The sequence below is a fragment of the Ipomoea triloba genome, chromosome 4 (assembly GCF_003576645.1).
Source record: "Ipomoea triloba cultivar NCNSP0323 chromosome 4, ASM357664v1".
NCBI lineage: Eukaryota > Viridiplantae > Streptophyta > Magnoliopsida > Solanales > Convolvulaceae > Ipomoea > Ipomoea triloba.
The window spans coordinates 35,879,770-35,901,321 of NC_044919.1; the positions used below are offsets into that span (position 1 = coordinate 35,879,770).

Genomic DNA, 21,552 nt, shown 5'->3' on the forward strand with positions numbered 1-21,552 from the left:
GAAGTCTTGCGCGCCCAGCAAGTCAGCAAGCTCAAGGAGCGTCACCGGATGTCCTCGAACCGCCAGCGAAGAGGTGACACCCTTGAACTCCGGTCGAAGGCCGCGGAACACGTACAGGTTCTGTTCTTCCAGCGTTACCTTCCGGCCGGCGAGAGCTAAATCTTCAACAATAAGCCGAGCTCGCCCGAGATACTCTGCCGTTGACGAATCTCCTTGCCGGAGACCATGGAGTTGGCTAAGCAAGTGAAGTTGGCGGGATTGAGAGGCGGAAGCGAGGGACTGCTCAATGGCATCCCACAACTCCTTCGATGTCCGACAGCCGACGGCGATGGAGAGCACCTCCTCGGACAGCGAAGAAACCAGGAGAGACAGCAACCCTTGATCACGACGAGACCACGCAACAAACGCCGGATTCCGAACGCGGGCAGCAGCAGCGGACGAGGTAGCAGCAGACACGGCAGGGAGGAACTCCTCCGGGCAAGGACACGATCCATCAACAAGATCAATGAGATCATGGCCACGTAGAAACGGGAGAACCTGAGTACGCCAAAACAAAAAATTGCGGTGGTTGAGTTTGATGCTAATGTAGTGATGAGCAGAAGAGAGCGACGACGCGGGAGCCGGCGCCGCAGAACTCACAGCAACATCTGAAACGGTCCGCTCAGAGGCAGAGCCGTCATTCGTAGCCATGGGAACAAGAACGAAACCCTAGCGACTGATACCAGATGAGAACAATTATGTTTGTATTAGAGTTCACAAAATATAACTGTAGGAATACAAGAGTATATATACAAGAGAATCATAAGTAAATTAGGACTGAGAATCATAAGTAAACTAGGACTAAGACTTATAGTATGACTCTATTATGTAGAGTCCTAATAAATAAAACTGGTGAGTATTGGGTAAATCTCGATCTTGTGATCTTAATCGTCGACTCATAATAAGTAAACTAGTTTAAATTGTTCATACTTGATAGGTTCAAATTAAGAAAATTAATATGCCGCTCTTATTAGAAGTCTAACTTGTAATCTCGTAATTCCTAAGCTAACAGCTGACTAACTTGATTGGAGTTGTTCACACCTGTTTTTGCGTATATAACATCTGCCTCATCACTCCGTTCAAGCCTGCTTGTTTGAGTTGTTTCCTCTTCACTTTACTCTTCCGGTATAATCATTCTGTGCTTAATAATATAATATTATAGACGTACCACACTTCAATTCAGTTAATCAAACTAAAGATCAGACACCCTTCTCCTTGCTGCACTTTTGACAGTTAGCTAAGCTAGTGTGTGTATATATAAAGCTTTTAAGGTAGTTAAAGATGAAGGCATGAGCAGAAAGACAGGGCATTATTAATATTATTGTTTAGTCTGAGGTTACTACGTTGCTGCATATTGATAGACGACATGAAGGAAAACTGGAGAAAACAAGGTGGCTCAGCGGCTTCTCCATGTGCGGCATGCAAGCTGCTGAGGAGGAGGTGCGCCAAAGACTGTGTTTTTGCTCCGTATTTCCCGGCGGATGAACCTCACAAGTTTGCCAGTGTGCATAAGGTCTTCGGAGCTAGCAATGTCAACAAGCTGCTACAGGTAACCTACCTTACTTCATCTAATTTAATTTACTGTCTCCTAGGATATACATATAGATCATATCAGATTAGGATATTATGGAACACAATGTTTCACGTACACTGCACTATCCTTAAAAAATGCTGTTGTTTCACGGGTTCCATGTACAATAGACCAACAAGTAACCCTAACCAAGTTGGTAAGAGAGTTAACTTGGTAATTTGAAGTTACAACTTCAATTTTCAGCATAAGTAACTTATTGGACTTCTTGACGAGATTTACGGATTGTACACCATGGGGTGGTATAAAAAAAGAAAAAGAAAAAGAGCAACATATATACTTTTACGTTTTATTTCATTATTAATTTCACCCCAACATATTCTATTAATTTAAAGAAAAAAGTAAACTATATATATATATAATTTTATTTTCTTTCTTCTCCAATAAAATTAGAGTTTTACTTTTTGAGGTAAACTTATTACTATGTTTACAAATATACGAAATTATTAAATTAAATATAATAATGTACAAACAACTTCTTCCTAAATTAAAGTTTCCTAAAACAACTAAAGTTTTAATAACTAGTCAAACTTTTATTGGTGTGCTAAAAAACAATTAGGCTAAACTTATCCCTGCAAGTCTCTCAATTTGCAAAAGATGGGTCCTATTTTCACATAACCCAATTTGCAATTTATTTACTATTCACACTACATCCCTACAATCTAATCAACTTTTAAAAGTGGGTCCCAATTTTACATCACTTTAAATAAAATAAAAAAAAGAAAATAAAAAACAAAAGAAAAAAAGAAAAAATAAAAATAAAAAGTACAAAACGAATGGAAATTTACAAGTTATGGAAATTTGTATTCCATGTCACCATTAAAAAAAATAAAAATTATGATTGCAAATTACACCTGGGATTACCAATAGGGGAATGGCAGGGATGAGGTTAGTCTTATTTAGTAGACCAAATATCCACCAAGCTATTGAAGACTTTGTGTTGAAGGGACAACTGAAAGGGGATAGAAATCCATGTGGAGCTCTAAGAGAGAACCTGTAGGAAAAAAAAGGCGAATTTGTGTCACTTTGAAAGGCTTAGCAGAGAAAATTTTATGTCTTTTCTTATCTACTTCTACCAGTTCTGTAACATATTCATATTTTATTCTGTCATTTTTCTATTTTCTTGAATTTCAAGTTTGACTCCCAACGGTCCTACAGTACGTGGCTTATTGGTTTGATTCATCTAATTATGAATAACTTAAGTTAGTTTATCTTATTATATTCTTTTGCCAGCCGGTAAGGGTCATAAACTCACAAAGCCTGATTTACCACGTGCACTTGGGTAGTGACAATAAGTTTCTCTGGTCACCCAAAAAAATAGAATTTTTTTTTTCAATAATGAAATATCCTTTTAACTATAGAAAAAAAAAATTAATTTCAGTGCATTTAATTAATATTTTTTTTGGTATCCTTAAATATTCTCATGATCCATGCATGTTAAAAATATTCCATTTTTTGAATGAAAAAATAACAATGTATAAACATTATGTAGGATTTGGTACCAATAATTAACCTGTTGAATATCTTTGTTAGGATTACATTTGGATTATGTATATATAGTATGTGTCAAATTAAGTCCCTTTCTTCTTCTTTACGTACTGAACTTAGATGAATAGATGATGACCAATTGGTCTTACAATCAATCTATCTCTCGTCTATACCAAATATTATGAGGATCCAAGAGATTAATTAGCAGTATTACCACTATCTTAAATTAAAGAATTTGATAGTGAAACATTTGAACTTATGTATGACTTTAATGGTCATGAAATGAGTAATTAATTGTCGTATTAGTCCATTCTTTAGAATCAGTGAAAACACATGTTATGATATATGATTAAAAAAGCTAAGTGACAAAACATTATTCTTTGTTTACATATTGAATTCCCATTATTGGGCGGCAGAAAGACGAAAAATATGACCTTTGCCAATTCTGCTACAACCTTAAATAATATTGATCATTGTAATTAAAGCTTTTATAAGATTTTTAAATTTGAAGTCGAGTAGTATTGACATAAATGACTTTAGAAAAATATAATTAAGGTGAATAGATGATGTATTTGTTTTTAATTTCATGCTTTAGGAAGATGAGTTCACACTAAGGAAGAGACAAGTTCCTCGTAAAGTTCAGGTTTCTACTTTGTTGTTTTAGTGGTTAACAAAGTTTGAATTGGGGTAATCATGGCGTCACAACAAATTTTACCATTTTCCAAGATTTGGGGCCCAAAGATACAACATTTCTCAAAGCTATAATACACCCTAAGGAAAATTGAAAATATCAACTAGTATGTGGTGTGATGACACTTTCAATGATGGGGAGTTCACTCTTTAGGATAAAAAATAATTGAGAGAGTATAGAACTGTTAGAATCAAGTCCCCATCCACCACCAGGTGCTAGACTTAATATCATATAAGAATGAGAGGAAAAGAGTTTCTGTTATGCATTATTTAAACCGTGTACAATACAAGGTATAAATAGAAGAGATGCCAGCAACAGTTCTAGGCCAATTCTACAGGAGATAAAATATAACAACCCAGACTAGACTGAACCAACAGAATAAACATGTGTACAAATATTATATTAATGCTTAATAGAGTGCATGCATGCATGCGCTTATAATATAACGTAGGATTTACCGGAGCATCAGCGAGGCGACGCGGTGAGTTCGATGGTGTACGAGGCAAACGCTAGGATGAGGGATCCGGTTTACGGTTGTGTCGGAGCTATATCGTCTCTGCAGCAGCAGGTTGACGCCCTCCAAACACAGCTCGCCATTACGCAAGCTGAGGCGGTGCACATGAGGATGCGCCACCCCTTCTCCTCCTCCTACTCGCCGGAAAACGCATCGCCGTCGTCGTCCAGGAACGCTCATACTACTCACGGCGGCGACCCTTTCGGCACCGACATGGCGGTGGACCAAAACAATGTTGGGGATTCCTTCTGGTGATGCATGCATGTCTAATCTTTACTAATTTTTTGCTATTGTATGTGGTTTCTTTATTGTATGCCACTATCTTTTTATTTTTATTTTTTACTAAGATATCCGTATCTCGCGGGATGAGACTGATTCAGTCTAATCCTGAGGCAGATCATATGTACGGTTTATTTTTCCTATATATTATATTTAAAATTGGGTTGCAGTTATATATATTAGATACATTTGAAAACAAACTGCTGATAAATTTTTTTTTTTGAGTACTACTGACTCGGTTATAATGTAGTATTTGTTCATAAACTGCTGATTAATTGATAATGTTTGAATTTGAAATATTATATAGGAATAAGGGTTAAATTGGCAATTGAATATAACATGAAAAAGCAGTTAGACTACAAAAAAAAAAAATGTAATTACAACTTTCAACAAGCTAGTCAAATTTGTGCAATTTCAGCTAACAGCCGCTATCATCCCTTCCCTTCCGGTAACCTGCTCACAATGCTGCTAACCAGTTTGAAGACATGGGTGACTTCAGATTCATGGACCAATTGAGAGAAGACCAGAACGGCGGCAGGAACATTGAGATTACAAATTTTGCAGATGGGTTCAAGCCGGATAGAATGGTGGAGAACCTAAGATGGGTAGGAATGTTCGACAAAGACCTTGAAAAGGTAAATAATAATATGGAATATAATTCCAGATAGGAAGAAACTTGAAAGAAAAGAAAAGGAAAAAAAACACCCCAACTCAGCCTCCACGTAATTAGGTGACCTGAAGAGAGGGGAGGATACCCGCTCCCGGGTGAAATCGCACAAATTTAACTTGTTAAAGGGTATAATTGCACTCCTTTTTTTTTTGTTTGGTTGCTTAATTGCACTTTAAGTTATGTTCAGTTGACAATTTGACCATTGTTCCTAATTTTTTTTAAAATTTATTTATTGGGTGTAGCCCAGGGTTTATACCGTCAGACATAGTGACTAATCTCCTAGCTAGATTGTAGGCACATCTATTTGGTGAGACAACTGACTTGGAGATTTAAGACTGCTCCATACCCAAAGTCAAGGATAGAACCCTTAACCTTTGGATTGTTCCTATTATATAAGGAGAACAATATTAATTCATTTTTACTTCAATTAAAAAATTCTATTACTATAATTTAGCCACTTATTAAAAAAAAGATATTGTTAAAACATCTAGTTGGCATTTTTTAAATAACACATAGATGATTTTTAATAAACCGGACTCATCATAAAATAGGCCGGATTGATGTCGAGTAACAGGTACAAAAATGATATTGTATTGATAGGGCCCAAAACCCATAAAACAATAATGTAAGTGGCTACAAGTGTACTGAATAAACTAACAAAGGAGACCCAAGGGCCGCAACTACCAAGTGCAACCACAAATTGGTAGACTACTACTGCTGCTAGCTAACTTGCGTATAATAGTTAACATACTACACCGTTGAGTGAAGGAGACGCTAAGAGAGAAGAAGAGTGCTAATGATGGTTTAAACTGGACACCATCCCCACCTTTTATACTACTCGTAAGGTGACATGTCGTGGATAGATACACAAACCACAACGCTCCACCCTCTTTAGCTACACGAGTGTCCCTCCAGGTGCCACGCTTTCCCACCAAACACTTCTTTGCACGCCACGTTGCAAAGCACGTTCGAGGTTCTTGCCAACTGCCTCGAAGACCGCACAACGCATGCACCCCACTACTCTCCGTAAGCCATCCCCACCACACCATACGTCATCCTCACCCCCTCTGTATGTCGTCTCCACCGCTCCATACGCCTCCTCTCATCATTGTCTGCCCCCTTGGGTGGTCTACTACCAAGGCTAGTCAGACCAGGTCAAAGTTGTCCGCTAGTAGGCGAACTACCCAGGCTGTTGGTCGAGGGGAGAAAAGACCCTTGCGCCCATGGACTAAGAGCAGTTCGATGAAGTCCGCAACTCCCTAGTGGACCAAGAACGGGGGGCAAAGGCGTGGCTGACGCCCCTAAGGCCCAAGTGAACTTCCTTCTTCTTCCATGTGTTTTCCTAGATCCTGCTCTATATCACGATACCAAACATGCTCTTAACCCCTTTTTCTAAACTTTATACTGTGATCGTACGACACCCTATACTTTACACCTTATTCTTTGTACTCTACTCCCAACTTTATTTTTCGACCAAATTTAGGCCCAAAAACAATTCACTTGCGCTTCAATTATTTCTAGACCTAAAAAAATTTCTAGTCAGTTAATTTGATAGTAAAAGTTGGTTAAAATTTTTAAAATGTTGGTTAATTTGATTCGCTTAAAACACACCCTGACATCATCCTGCTAAATCCTAATCCTAATCCTATTCATATTCCTATTCCTATTCCGGTTTTTCTGTTATTTCCTCTTCTTGTATTCATTTATACAAGAAGAGTCAATTTTCAAATCTCTCATCAATTCTTTGATTTGTATGCTGTCTCTGGTTTGAGGTTTTGCTGGAAATTAGCTAGGGTTTTCTTAAGCAGCGTACAGTTGGGAAATCTTCTTCCGTCTTCAAAGTTTATCGAGCCCTCACAAGCCCTAAGCTCGTACAGGTACTCTATCTGTCTCGGTTTTTCTCGCATATATAGAGTTGGTAATTTCTCTCTGTATTTTTAATTGGGTTTCGCTCTGAAATTTATTTATATGGGTTGATTTGCTGAATTTTTTGCAAGTTTGAGTGCTTTTGTGCTTACTTAATGGCAATTATTCGTTCTGATTAGAGTTCATTGTGTTGAATTTAGGTGTTTCTACAGTTTATAAGGAGGGTGAGAGAATGGACGAGGACCAGGAGATGGAAAGGTTTGGGATGGAGAATGATTTTGATGATGGTCAGTGGATTGGTGGTGAGTTTTACTACCGTAAACGCAAGGAGAAGCGGGTGCAGACCAAAGACGATGTTCTCTATGGCATTTTTTTTTCTGGGGATAGTGATTCAGAGTATGAGGGAATGGGGTTAGGTTCCTCCAAAAAGCGGAAGAAAGACCTTTCTAAGAAGCAAGACCTTACCAAGCCTGTTAACTTTGTCTCCACTGCGAGTGTAATGCCTAACCAGGAAATTGATAGTGATCTTAAGGAGGATTTGAAAGAGATGGAGGAGGATGATGATGATAGGCGGCCTGTTTTGGGGGCTGGAGCATCTTCTGGCCTTGGATTTAGTTCAAAGACCACTCCTAGGGATGGAGATGGAGATGTTGACAACTTTCTTCCTTCTGCTCTTGGGAAGAAGATCAAGGAAGGAGCATCGTTGAGACGGGAGAAGGAAAAGGAGAAGTCAATGTTAGCCAAAAAATCTTCTGCTGGGAAGAGAGAACCAGAGGCTGGTGATGTTGGATCCTTTGAGAAGCACACTAAGGGGATTGGGATGAAGTTGCTTGAAAAGATGGGTTATAAGGGAGGTGGCCTTGGCAAGAATGAGCAAGGTATCACAGCTCCTATTGAAGCAAAGTTGGGACCCAAGAACATGGGAATGGGTTTCAATGACTACGAAGAGACTAAGGTGCCAATACTTCAAGAATCAGAAGTAAAGTCTGCCCCCCTTCCTGTTCAGCCATTGGAAAGCCACAAAAAAGAGAAGCCCTGGCTGAAGCAACCTTCAAAAAAGAAGCTTTACATAACAGCCGAAGAATTGCTGGCTAGGAAGCAAGAGCAGAGTCTTGATGCTGTTCAGAAGGTGTTTGATATGAGGGGTCCACAAGTTCGGGTACTGACAAACCTGGAGAACTTAAATGCTGAAGAAAAAGCAAGGGAAAATGATATTCCTATGCCTGAACTTCAGCACAATGTCTGGTTGATTGTTGATTTAGCGGAGCTTGACATACAAAAAATTAATCGAGATTTGAGAAATGAGAGGGAGACAGTGGTTGCTTTGCAAAAAGAGAAGGAAAAACTCCAAGCTGAGGCAGTTCATCAGAAAAAAGCAGCTTCAAAATATGGAAGACATTATGAATAAATTGGACCGGATAGATGAAGAGAGTAAAGAGGGTACATTGACTCTTGATTCACTTGTGAACTCGTTTCTAGACTTGCAACAACGTTATGCTGATGACTATAAACTTTGTAACTTGTCATCCCTAGCATGCTCGTATGCTCTGCCTCTGTTTATTAGAGTATTTCAGGGATGGGACCCACTTCAAAATCCAACACATGGGTTAGAGATTGTTTCCTTATGGAAGAATCTGTTGCAAGACAACTCTTTTGGTTTTTCTGATATGACGTCTCCTTATTCGCAGCTGTTTATGCAAGTAGTTTTTCCTGCTGTAAGAATATGTGGGACCAACACTTGGCAAGCTAGGTATCCGGAACCCATGCTTCAATTTTTGGATTCCTGGGAGAAGCTGTTGCCTCCTGTAGTCCTTCACACCATTCTCGATAACATTATTTTGCCAAAATTATCAGCTGCTGTGGATTCGTGGGATCCCCGTCGAGAGACAATTCCAATCCATTCTTGGATTCATCCTTGGCTGCCCTTGTTGGGACAGAAGCTGGAAACATGCTATCACACTATACGATGCAGATTGGAAAGTGTACTTCATGCTTGGCACCCAAGTGATATGTCTGCATACTACATATTATCACCTTGGAAGACTGTGTTCGATGCAAGCAGTTGGGAAAAACTGATGCTAAGATTTATTGTCCCAAAGTTGCGGGCTGTCATGCAAGAATTCCAAGTAAACCCAGCAAATCAAAACCTGGATCAGTTTTACTGGGTCCGGACATGGGCTACTACTATTCCCATTCATCACATGATTCCACTTATGGACATCTTCTTCAACAAGTGGCAACAAGTTTTATACCATTGGCTGTGTTCAAGTTTCCACTTTGAAGAAGTTACTAAATGGTTTTTAGGTTGGATGGAACTTTTGCCACCTCAACTTCTTGCAAATGATCATATCCAGTGTAGGCTTTTTGTTGGTATGGATATAAATGATCATATCCAGTGTAGGCTTTTTGTTGGTATGGATATGGTGAACCAGGCTGCTAAAGGCATGAAGGTAGTCCAGCATATGGTGAACCAGGCTGCTAAAGGCATGAAGGTAGTCCAGCCAGATTTAGGAGAGAATATAAGTGATCTTAGAGCGCTTGAAAAGAGGCAATTTGAGACCAAGGCAGCAGCACAAGTTCAACAATATGCTTCTGCAAACTTGAGTGGTGGGCTCCAAGGAGATGGTAAAGACAGTGGGTCAAAGCTCAGCTTGAAAGAAATAATAGAAGCTCATGCCCAGCAGAATGGTTTGCTATTCAAGCCAAAGCCAGGCAGGATACATGATGGTCATCAAATATATGGCTTTGGTAGCATAAGCATAGTAATAGACTCTCTGAATGAGAAGGTATTTGTACCAAACTGAGGATAAATGGTCTCGCGTGTCTCTTGAGCTGCTTTTGGAGTTACATCATCGATATAGTTTGAAGAGACGATGATAAAGCAATAAAGTTTTGGGTGTTATTAAAGAACTAGCTTAGCCATACTTTTTATACTTTATGTTTCTATGTGTACAAGTAAATCTGATCAGAATATTGATTTAATTTGCCAGTCTGAAAAATTGTTGTTTCAGGTTAGTTAAATATAACTTTAAACTTATCTCCATTCTCGAAAAAACTACAAATTTAAACATGATTATCTTTTCCACACTGCTTTTGTAAACTTGAATCAATATTAAGTAACAATCTCAATCTTGAAAAGGGTAGCCGAGTAGATGGAACATGATTCTCATACCTAGATGTCTGAAGTTCGCTCTTTAGTGGTGACTACGAGTTTACCGTTATTCCATCCATTTTATTTGGAAAGGTTTGTAATTTGTGAAAGATTAAATGAAATAATTGCAAATATTTATTTTTTTACTTAGGAATATCTATCTTACTGGGAATACAAGAATAGTCATAGAGCATGTATGCTTGGTAAATGCACTTCTTGTAGTAATAACTAAAATGAATACTTAATTGACAGGAAAATATGTAAAACTTATTGTATTAGTGCAGAAGACTAGAACAATTAACATGTATAAAACGTAAAAGATAATACATAAATACGTTCATTACATCATAATAAAATTACAAGAAATCTTACATGATAAATTATTACTAGGTAAACATAATCACAAACTTCAATCTTCAAAGTCTCATCACAATTAAGGGCACGTACTAGAAACATTAAGTCCTTAGAGCATGTGCCCATGCTAAAAAGGATTTCCACTTGTTATCCAAAAACTTAAAATAGGCAATCCTCCAAGGTTCCACAAGAAACAAAGAACCACAGATCCCCCAAAAGCCCACAGCAAATCCTATAGCCATGCTAACATAGAACCAGTCCACTCCAGAATTATCATCATCTCCTTTATTTTTGTTTTTGGGAATTTTGCCATCACCAACACTACAATTTTGTGAGACTGGGGGGCCACAAAGGTTGTTGCCAACATAACACGAAGCATTAAAGCTTTGCAGCTGAGTACCTGAAGGTATCTTCCCGAAGAGGTTGTTATAAGACAAGTCCAAAACACCTAGACTGCACAAACTGGAGAAACTTGATGGAATTTTTCCAGAAATTTGATTTCTTGAAAGATCAAGTGATTCTAATAACTTCATGTTCCCCATTTCCGTAGGGATATTTCCAGTCAAATTGTTTCTTGATAAGTTCAAGGATCTCAACCTCGAAAGATTGGTCAATTCAATTGGAATGTCCCCAAAGAAATTGTTACTTGAAAGATCCATTTCAGCAAACAATGATAGAGGCATAGAATCATACTCATACTCAAGTCCTTTTGTTGTAACTAGAGCACTTTCACCGAAGGCATTTGGATAAAATGAATAACTTATTTCAAATTCAGCCGTGGGAAAATTCTCCATTGCAGTGAAATTTTTAAGACACCTAGGTATCAAACCAGAGAAGTGATTATTGGAAAGGTCTAAAATGCGAAGGGATGTGAGATGGCAGAACTCTAGAGGCAATTCACCATAAAACTTATTTGATCGAAGACTTAAGATTGTTAAATATGAAAGACTAGTCCCCAACCATCTTGGGATTTTCCCTGTGAATCCATTGTCACCCATATCAATTTTGAATAGAGAGGTGCAATTTTGCAACGATGGAGGTATATGGCCTGAAAGCTTGTTCTTGTGCACATCTAAAGATTCCAACATATTCAAAAGCCCAATGGAATTTGGTATGCTTCCAACCAATTTGTTTTCCTTCATATATAATACTCTCAATTTTGGCCAATGCATCCAACAGTCCGGAATTTCTCCAGATAAAGCATTTCCTCCCAAATGAAGTATTTGAAGGTTATTTGACATGTTTTGTGCATGACATAAGAAGTCAGAGATATCTCCAGAGAAAGAATTGTTTGACAAGTCTAGCTCAATTATGTGACTAGAGATATGAGGTAAGGGACCACTAAATTGGTTAGAACCCAAGTACACGAGTGAAAATCCAAATGACTTGGATACTGAGATACTTTGAATTTTACCTTGCAACTCGTTGTGTGAAAGATTAAGGAGAATAAATTGAAAAGATCTCCAAAACCAACTTGGAACCTCACTTTGCATTCCGGCATTAGATATGTCCAACTCGCCAATACTATGTTGATATCTTAACCAAGTAGGAAATTGAGGACCCAGCTTCCAACCACTTAGATGAAGCACAAGAAGTTGGAACGGAGGTATCCAATTTAGACTAACATTCAATGTTAATCTATTTCCGCCAGATGCTTGTAAATACCCCAACATGGTGAGATTAACAAAGTGATTTTCCGTCACTATGCCTTCTAACATGTTATCCCCAATGTGAAGAGTTTCTAACATTGGAAATGAATATCCTAAATTCTCTGGAAGTGGTCCATATAACTTGTTGCTAAAAAGTCTAAGTGTTTGCAGCTTGTTGAGTTTTCCAATTGGCTTTGGTATCTCCCCCGTGAACATATTTTCAGAGAGATCAAGGTATGACAAAGAAGTCAAGTTCCAAAGACTATTGGGAAGATGGCCACCGAATTTATTTCCAGAAATGTCAAGAATGCTAAGGCATGTCAAATTCCAAGAATCATCAGGAAACGGACTTTGAAAACCACAACCAGATAGTTGAAGTGAAATAAGGCTATCAAGGTTGAATATCCATCTAAAAATGACAGTGTTGAATTCATTACTTCTAAGATCAAGGACTTGAAGTGAAGATTTGTTATGGCCAAGTGGATGTGATGATTTTGAAATATGACAATCAGTTAAATAAAGCTCACGCAAGGAAGGAAGCATATTAATCACCTCTGCCAAATTATGTACCATGCTAAGGTTAGCAAAAGACAAGTCCAGTACTTTTAAATTTGAGAGACTGGATAGCCAATCAAGGCTGTCAGCTTTGAGATGATTGTCTCCCAAACATAAAGTATGCAAATGTGAAAGGTTTCCAAGTTGATGGGGGATGATTCCTTCAAACCTTGTGTAAGATAGATCAATATATTGCAAATTTACAAAAGATCCTATGAAATTCGGGATGTGAGACTTACTGAAATTGAGACGACTAAAATCGAGGTAACGTAATTGTTTCAGTTCAAGCAAACAAGAACTAAATTTACCTCTCTGAAGATTATCCTCATAAGTTGATAGATGGAGTTCAATGACATGACCGGTTACATTATCACACACAACTCCTTCCCATTCAGTGCAACAATCGGCTCTATCAACCCAATTCCCTGGAAATTTTGACTCCTCCTTGAAGCACAAAAGCGCCTGTTTCTCCTCTTCCTTGCAAATCCCAGTAGTGTTGCTTCCGCTACAAATGCACAACCCAGTAACTACAATGGCGAGGAAGGTGAGCAGGAAGTGATTGATTTGAGGTAAAGATGTCCCCATGATGAGAAAACTTTTTATAGTTTCAAAAGGGAAAAATATATGTTTACTTGGTTCGTTTTACCTTGAATGATAATTGTATATATACACATGCTACCACATTAGTCGTCAACACCGATTAGGTTGCAATATTTTCCTGCAAGCATCGCTGAAAATGATTTTAAAAATGGACTATTTGGCTCACAACGCGTTTAAATTGACGCGTCTTATTTTTATTCAAAGTTTATATCACCAATACAAAACAAAAATGTCACTGTAATCTGTAGGGTGAGAGTAAGTGTTAATATTCTACCACAATTTGTAAGTCTGCTCCGTCAACAATTAAAGACAAAAGGGCTTGCAAGTCAATATCATAGTGGTGGTCCGTTTGCAATAAATTGCAAAGTCTCAATACCCAAAATACATGTTAACTATGATACCAGCATTGCAAGTCTTTAGTCTTTAGTCTTTAGTCTATTCACCAATTTTTTGGGGAACTATCTTCCACCACAAATTTTAATAGGAAGAATCCTTACACTTACATAAAAAAATTTACTTTTGTGTAAAAAAATTTTAAGAGAGCATGTTGGAAAGATCACGGTCAATAAATTGCACTAGAAATACAGTTTAAAAAATGTTAATAAAAATCAAACTCGTAACCTTTAATTACGAAAAATGATGCATGTTAACTTTTATCACCCAAAATTCATGTTAACATTGATAGTTGCATTGCAACTTGCAAGGGCTTAGTCTTTAGTCGTCATTATCCTGATGAGCTCTCTCAGTCATTAACCAATTTTTATGGAAATTTATTCCACCACAAATTGTAAGTTTGCTCTGTCGACAACTAAGAATATATAGCGGTGTGAAACATTGAATAAATCCTTAATTTCTTCTCTCTTTACTAGTCTTACTTTTATCACCATCACTTAGTGTCTTTTTCTCCTTTTGTCACTTTCACTTTTTTTCTTTCTTTGTTTGGGTGACAAGGAAACCCGCATTCACTAATTAGGAGAGTGTTGATAAAAATCAAACATGTGATCATTAAGTACAAAAATAATGTTCAATTTACTCTTGTCGTCCACCCATTTTGAGACTCTTTTTTGTTTTCTCATTTCTTGTTGCTAGATGGGATATTTTTCAATTCATTGGATATAATTGTCCCACGATATAATTATTTAGATTTTTACACCACTAAGCTAAATTTTGAATACAAAAATTATAATTAATTTTGTAAAGCTAATTAGGTAAGTATTCATTATCAAGTCGTTAATAGCATCAATAATCTATATATATATATCAAAACAGAAGTAATAGTTTTCCCGCTCATTTTAGTCCAAAAATTTTGAAATCGGTCAACATAATATTATATAATAATTACTTATCAGAATTTATAGCTTTTCCTTATCGTTCCTTATTTATGGCTAAAATTGACAAAATATTCAAAATATGATTCCATTCCTTATTCTACACGGAAATTAATTTAAAATATTTTATTCAATTCCATTCCTGTATAGATTCCTTATTTATGTATATGTATTAACAAAATAGTAACACGGAAATAATAATTATTAAACAAAATTATAGTTATTATACCATGCAATTCAATTATTGTTCAAAATATTTTAATCTTGCGTATTTTTAATATATATATATATATATATATATAGTCATTGTTGCATGTCAAAAGTTCACCCAAAAAAAATTGTTGCATGTCAATTTGTTTACTTCATCTAACTTTTAAAAATAACTACAATATTATTACTATTATATATAAATTTATTCCTACATAAATGATGTTGATTTTCAAAGTTTAAAAATGTGAAAGATATAATATATCATTATTATGATTTTAGCTCTCTACTAATAACAAATATAAGTATTATTGCATTAATTTAAAAATTTTATAGTACAAATGTTGTGAACAAATTTTATAAAATACCATAAATTATAAAAATTTACAAATCTAAAATAATAGTTATTATTTAAATATTATGAGCTCAAAACAAATTAATTTACGTTAATAACATAAGTGAAGAGAAACTAACATAAAAATGAACTAATTGAACTAACTTACATTTGCGGAGTTTGAAAAAAATATAATGTTATTGGGTAAATGTCTCACATTTAAATATAATTTTATTAAATTAATTGGAATTCACATATTTAAGAATGATGCATCATCTCGAGATCTATCAATTTAAAACGAAGAAGAATACGAGATTTATTTTTTTGAATACAAGGCTCAATCTAATGACCTCCCAAGTCCCATACGAGAGAGTCACTACATGTTATCTGAGCACAAGGTGCTTGACAAGAACAATAGGTAATAGAACTAAAAGAAAAAGAGATAATAGAACTAAAAGAAATAAACTTTCAATAAATTAGTTAAAAACATATCATAGATCTACAAATATTGAACCACAAAGTCATTTGTGGACCTATTATGTAAATAATGATCTAGAGATGTTTTGATTGTGCTACATTTAGGGGTTGAAAAATATTTAGAAACAAAACTAAATGGTTTCTAGACATCTATTACTATTTATGATAACAAACAAAAGCTTTTCTAGACATCTATTACTATTTATGATAACAAACAAAAGCTTAAGGAAAAAACTTATGTGTGACTGTCTCATGGTCTCAATCCGTGAGACGGGTTGGATCTTTAACTAACAAGGTCAAAGATCTGACCTATTAATCAAAGATCTGACCCGTCTAACGGATTGAGGCCCCCTATTAATCAAAGATCTGACCCGTCTAACGGATTGAGGCCCGTGAGACGGTCTCACACAAGTGTTACTCAAAGTTTAAAATATCACCAAAGTAGATTTTGATACAAAACTCATATACCAATGTAAAATGTTAAAATAAAAATGGTTTTTCATGTAAGGAAAAAAATATATAATATTTATCAATATCTATATAATAAAAAAATTATCAATTTCTCTTTTTATCCATTTATGTAGACATATTATATTTATAGCATTTTGTACAATATAAAAATATACACACATTTTTTTTATAGAATTGTGATTATTGTCATAATTATACACGTTAATTACTACAATGAATATTTATTAAAAAAATATTTTAAAATATGTCTAAACTCATATTCTTAATTAAAAATTTAAAAATATTTGAAAATTTGTCTAAATATATAATATAGTTAGGGACTACATTAATCCATATAAATTTAAAAATTAAATTCTTTTAATTTTTAAATGTAATTTTCTTAATTATAATCAATAAAATATAAATTTATAATTAAAAATAAAATTATAAAATATGTCTAGCTTATGCATTATATTAATCATACAAAATAAAAATTATATTTTTCAGTTTATAAATTTAATTATTTTAATTATAATATATCAATATAAATTATAATTACAGAAATTATATTATAGAATTTACATATATACATATTAATAAATATTATTTGTATATACACTGTATTACACAATCACATATACAAAATTTAAATTTTACATTTTTGTATTTCTAAGTATATATAATTTTTTAGTTATTATTCATATTGTTAGAATTATAATATATACGAAATAAGATTAGGAATAATTCAATTTAATAATGTAAATTTTTCTCTATAAATTTATATAAATATGTATATGATTAGAGATTAGGGTTGTGCAAAACCCGTCCAACCCGATTAACCCGCTCGAACCCGAACCCGCACCACCCATTCGAAAGCCATCCGAAATAAATCGCGGATATCCGATCCGCATCCGCCATTTGAAGAAGGGTAAATGGGATCGGGTAGGGTTAGGGTTTCTCGCATCTGAACCCGTCCGAAACCCGAACTATATATATATATGTGTATATGTATATATAGAACGACGTCGTTTGAGCCTTTATATATATATTCTAAAGTTTAGGGTTCGTCACAAAGGTTCATTTGTGCAGCCCTACGCGTCTCCCTTCTCTGTTCTGAGTGTTCTCTGTCTTCGACTCTTCTTCGTTCTCCATTTCTCTGATTCTCTCAACTCTCTCAACTCTGATTCTCTCAAAGTCTCAATCTTTGAGACCTGGGATAGTGAGTTCTGTAATTTCCTCGCTAGTCTCTAGTCCCTCGTCCTCTTTGTGTGGACTCTGGTGGTGGTGGTGGGAGCCCCTTGTCTGTGCAAAACCCGTCCTCTGCAGTATCAATCGTTGGTGGTCTAGGCTCGACGGCGACGTAATCGGTGGTGGAAGCCCCTTGCCCGAACCCTAATTTGAAGGCTTGATTGCTTGAAGCCCTCGTTCTCAGAGGGAAAAATTGAGAAAACAAGTAATTCTAATTTATTTTATATGTTCTAAACTGATGTTAGTTGCCTGTTAGTCTGTTTCTCTGTTAGTATGTTGATACTATGATGTTGCATGAACCCTAATTTTTGGGGCTTTTCATATGTGTGATGAATTTGTAAAAATTCTGAGGTATATTCGTAAATTTTGAATGTAACCATGTGAATAATGAATGTTGATGGTTGACTGTTGAGTAATTTTTGGGCATTTTCTGTATGAATGATTTTTATGGTGGAAGCCGGAAGCCCTACTGAATATTGATATATGCATGTACATTTTAAATGTAAGCCGTATTGTCCCTTTGTCCGTATGAATGAATGAATGATGATTCTGGATTTTTGGTGGAAGCCCTATTGAGCCCTAATTTGTGGGCAATGGGCAGCCATAAGATGATGAGAATTCAAGAAAATGAATTCCTGATTATGGTTGATTGGTTGCTAACTTGCAACTTCCAAGTTGATGGTGAGAGGACCCTTAAATTGTGTATATTGTAACTTATTATTTGTAAATGTATTGTAGTGTACTACTGTACAGTGTACTGTGGTGGTGGACTGGTGGAAGTCAATTGTAATGTACATTGTAAATATTAAATGTAACTGTAATTATCTGAATTATGAATGATGATTGTTGATTACTTGATTATGGTGGAAGCCTTATCAGTGTTTACCTCAATTATCTGTTGATTATGTTGTTCTGTTCTATTGTTTCTCTGAATTCTGATGCTCAATCACCCATCTATATAGATGGAGAGCAATCAAAATATAAGTGGGTCTGGACCTCTTCCATCCTCAACAGTAGATGAACAAGGAGTTCAACCTCAAGGCATTGAGACAAATACTCAACAGCCTATGGTCACTCCTGCTGTTCCTGCTACTAAAAAGAGGAAGGAAATAGGGTTAAGATCCAAAGTCTGGGATCACTATGAAAGGACCCTTGATTCTAATGGGAAATTACTTAGTTCCACTTGCCTTTACAGCAAAAAGGTTTTTGCCAGTCAATCTAAAAAGCATGGCACATCATCTTTAAGGAACCACATTATGGCCTGTCTTAAAAATCCTCACTCGAAGGATACAAGGCAGTCCATACTGACTTTCAATGTTGTTTCCACTTCTGGAACAGATGCTCCTGAGGGAGTTCTGGGGACATGGGTGTTTGATCAAGAGGCCATTAGGAGGGCCTTATGTGAGATGATTATCATAGATGAGCTCTCTTTTAGGTTTGTTGAGGGCCAGTGATTCAGGAGGTTTATTCTTGTCTGTTGTCCTAGGTTTCTAATCCCTTCTAGGTGGACAATTTCTAGGGACATCTACAAGATTTTCCTAGATGAGAGGCTAAGTCTTAGGAAGCTGTTTAGGGTGGGCACACAAAGAGTCAGTTTCACCACTGATACCTGGACTTCTGTCCAGAGGATTAATTATATGTGCATTACTGCACATTTTATAGATGACCAGTGGAAGCTTCATAAAAAAAATAATTTCCTTTGTCCCAATTTCTTCTCATAGGGGGGAGTATATTGCAAAAGCCCTAGAGAGCTGTCTATTGGAGTGGGGGATTAGAAATGTGTTCACTATTACAGTGGACAATGCCTCTTCTAATGATACAGCTTTGGGGTACTTTAAGAGCAAGTTGTTATCTTGGGGTTGTTCTTTTGTTAGGCTGCAGTACTTGCACATGAGGTGCATAGCACATATCCTAAACCTAGTGGTCCAAGATGGTTTGAAGTATGCAGATGAGTCTGTTAAAAGGGTGAGGGATGCAGTGAGATGGGTTAGGAACTCACCTGCTAGGTTGCAAAAGTTTAGGGAACTAGCTGATCTGATTGGGGTGGAAGCTAAGTCAGCCTTGCATCTTGATGTCCCTACTGGGTGGAACAGCACCTACATCATGCTTAACACTGTAATTGAATATCAAAGAGTGTTTGATATGCTTGCAGAAACTGACCCCTCCTTTTCTGCTGATTTGGATGATGTCCCTTGTTTTCTGGATTGGAGTTCTGTGGAAAGCTTAGTTAAGCTTTTGAAAACTTTTTATGAGATGACAGTGAGAATTTCTGGTTCTCTCTATGTCACTTCTAACACATTCTTCTCTGAGATCTCTGATCTCAGTTTCATGCTGGAAGATATGGTTTTGGCTGAGCCTGAAACTGATAAGGTAAATCTTTATTTGTATTTCTGCTTTGTGTTCTGTTCTGCTTATTTGTCTTATGTTGCTTAATTCTGTAATACTGTAATAGGTAATGGGGCAACAAATGAAAACCAAGTTTCATAAATATTGGGGGGATCTAGCAAAAATGAACTTTCTCATTTTTTATGCCAATATTCTGGACCCCAGAGATAAGGAGGAATACATGCCTCATCAGTTTGTCCAGCTTTATGGAGAAGAGAAAGACAAATCTTTTTTTGCCAAGGTCCAAACTGCCATGTCTGTGTTGTATGCTGATTATGCATCTACCTATTCTGTCAGTTCAACCCCCTCTGAATCCTCTACTCAATCTGTCCAGTCTGAGGCTACCTCAATTGGTAGGCCTCAGTCAAGGTTGAAGAGTCAGTTGAAAAAAAAGAGGATGGAGGGTGGTGGTGGAAGCAGTAAGCAGACAGAGCTGCAAGTGTATTTGAGTGAGAGTATAGTTGAGGATGATGAAGATGCCACTTTTGATGTTTTAAAGTGGTGGAAGGGCAATAGTGAGAGATTTCCTATTCTCTCTAAAATGGCTAGAGATCTGCTTGCAGTTCCTATTTCCACAGTTGCATCTGAGAGTGCTTTTAGTACAAGTGGGAGGGTGCTTGATCTATTTAGGAGTTCCTTGACTCCTAAAATAGTGGAAGCCTTACTTTGTACCCAAGATTGGTTGAGATTACCAAATCAAGCAATCACGGTTGAGGAAAACTTAGATGAGGTTGAAAGACTAGAAAAAGGTAACTTCTTTTTTACTTTTTTTCTTAGTTTTTTTTTAATTTTTTTATCCTTTTTTTTCCTTATTTATATTTGTTTGATCTTGTTCTTGTTCTGTTTTGCAGAATTGCCCACTGGATGCAGTATTCCATCAATGTTGTCATCAATACATGTAATGTATTTATGTCTTTATTTGATTATTTCAATAATGTATATTGTATTTGTTTGCTGTTGCCTATTGTGTCTGCTGGTAAGGTTTCTAACCTCTAACTCTCTAAGTGGCTGGGTAACTTTCTGAGTATTATTGGTGAAATGTTGCTGCCCTTAGTTGAGTTGAGCCCTTCTGGAATTCTGGTAAGGAAGATCATACTTTTAATGCTTTATTTTGTTAAGTAAGTTACTAATGATTCTTCTCTTGGCTGGCTATGATGATGCTTCCACCTTTAACTGAATAAATGGAATGGAGTTGGCATGTTGCTCATGTGTTTGTAAAATACATTGTTAGCAATTTGCCCCCATTTCCTTACTTGATATGGAAATATGCAATCTGAGCCTAATAGTCTTATGGCTATAGCCTAATATTTGTTACTTTTCTAGTTAGCTCACTGCCTCACTTAGTCACTTATCTGTTTAGTTTTCCCTAATATTGTTTTAAGTTGTCATATTAACAGGAAGAAGAGTGAAAATGATGTCTGCTAGATTGAATGCTGTTGATCAGTTGATGTGCTGAAATGCTGAAATTGCTGAATTGCTGAAATTGAAATGTCTGAAAACTTATGCTGATTTTTGTCAATTTTGTGTAAATGTGTAATTATGTGTAATTTTGTATTATTACACAGTTGGTGACTTGGTGTTGGACACTTGGACTGTTAGACTGTAGACTCACTAGACTGTTGCCTGTTGGTAACTGCTAACTACTAAGTTAAGTAGTTAACTCCTTATTTTTGTTGGAC

General features: G+C 36.2%; 3 protein-coding genes and 1 pseudogene across 3 annotated transcripts; 3 read left to right on the top strand and 1 right to left on the bottom strand.

Annotated features, from left to right (window-relative positions):
• The first annotated feature begins 1,332 nt into the window (after positions 1-1,332).
• Positions 1,333-4,575, top strand: LOC116016230 (LOB domain-containing protein 4-like). Its single transcript, XM_031256388.1, has 2 exons — positions 1,333-1,588; positions 4,258-4,575. Exons 1-2 carry the CDS (start codon positions 1,406-1,408, stop codon positions 4,573-4,575), a joined length of 501 nt encoding a protein of 166 aa, XP_031112248.1. The 5' UTR covers positions 1,333-1,405.
• A 2,401-nt stretch (positions 4,576-6,976) lies between these two features.
• LOC116016795 lies at positions 6,977-10,178 on the top strand (annotated as a pseudogene).
• A 563-nt stretch (positions 10,179-10,741) lies between these two features.
• On the bottom strand, positions 10,742-13,429 carry LOC116016231 (receptor-like protein EIX2). The gene has a single exon (XM_031256389.1). It carries the CDS (start codon positions 13,427-13,429, stop codon positions 10,742-10,744), a length of 2,688 nt encoding a protein of 895 aa, XP_031112249.1.
• Positions 13,430-18,450: 5,021 nt separating this feature from the next.
• On the top strand, positions 18,451-21,329 carry LOC116016232 (zinc finger BED domain-containing protein RICESLEEPER 2-like). Its single transcript, XM_031256390.1, has 5 exons — positions 18,451-18,923; positions 19,210-19,858; positions 19,941-20,622; positions 20,725-20,742; positions 21,271-21,329. Exons 1-5 carry the CDS (start codon positions 18,451-18,453, stop codon positions 21,327-21,329), a joined length of 1,881 nt encoding a protein of 626 aa, XP_031112250.1.
• The last annotated feature ends 223 nt before the right edge of the window (positions 21,330-21,552 follow it).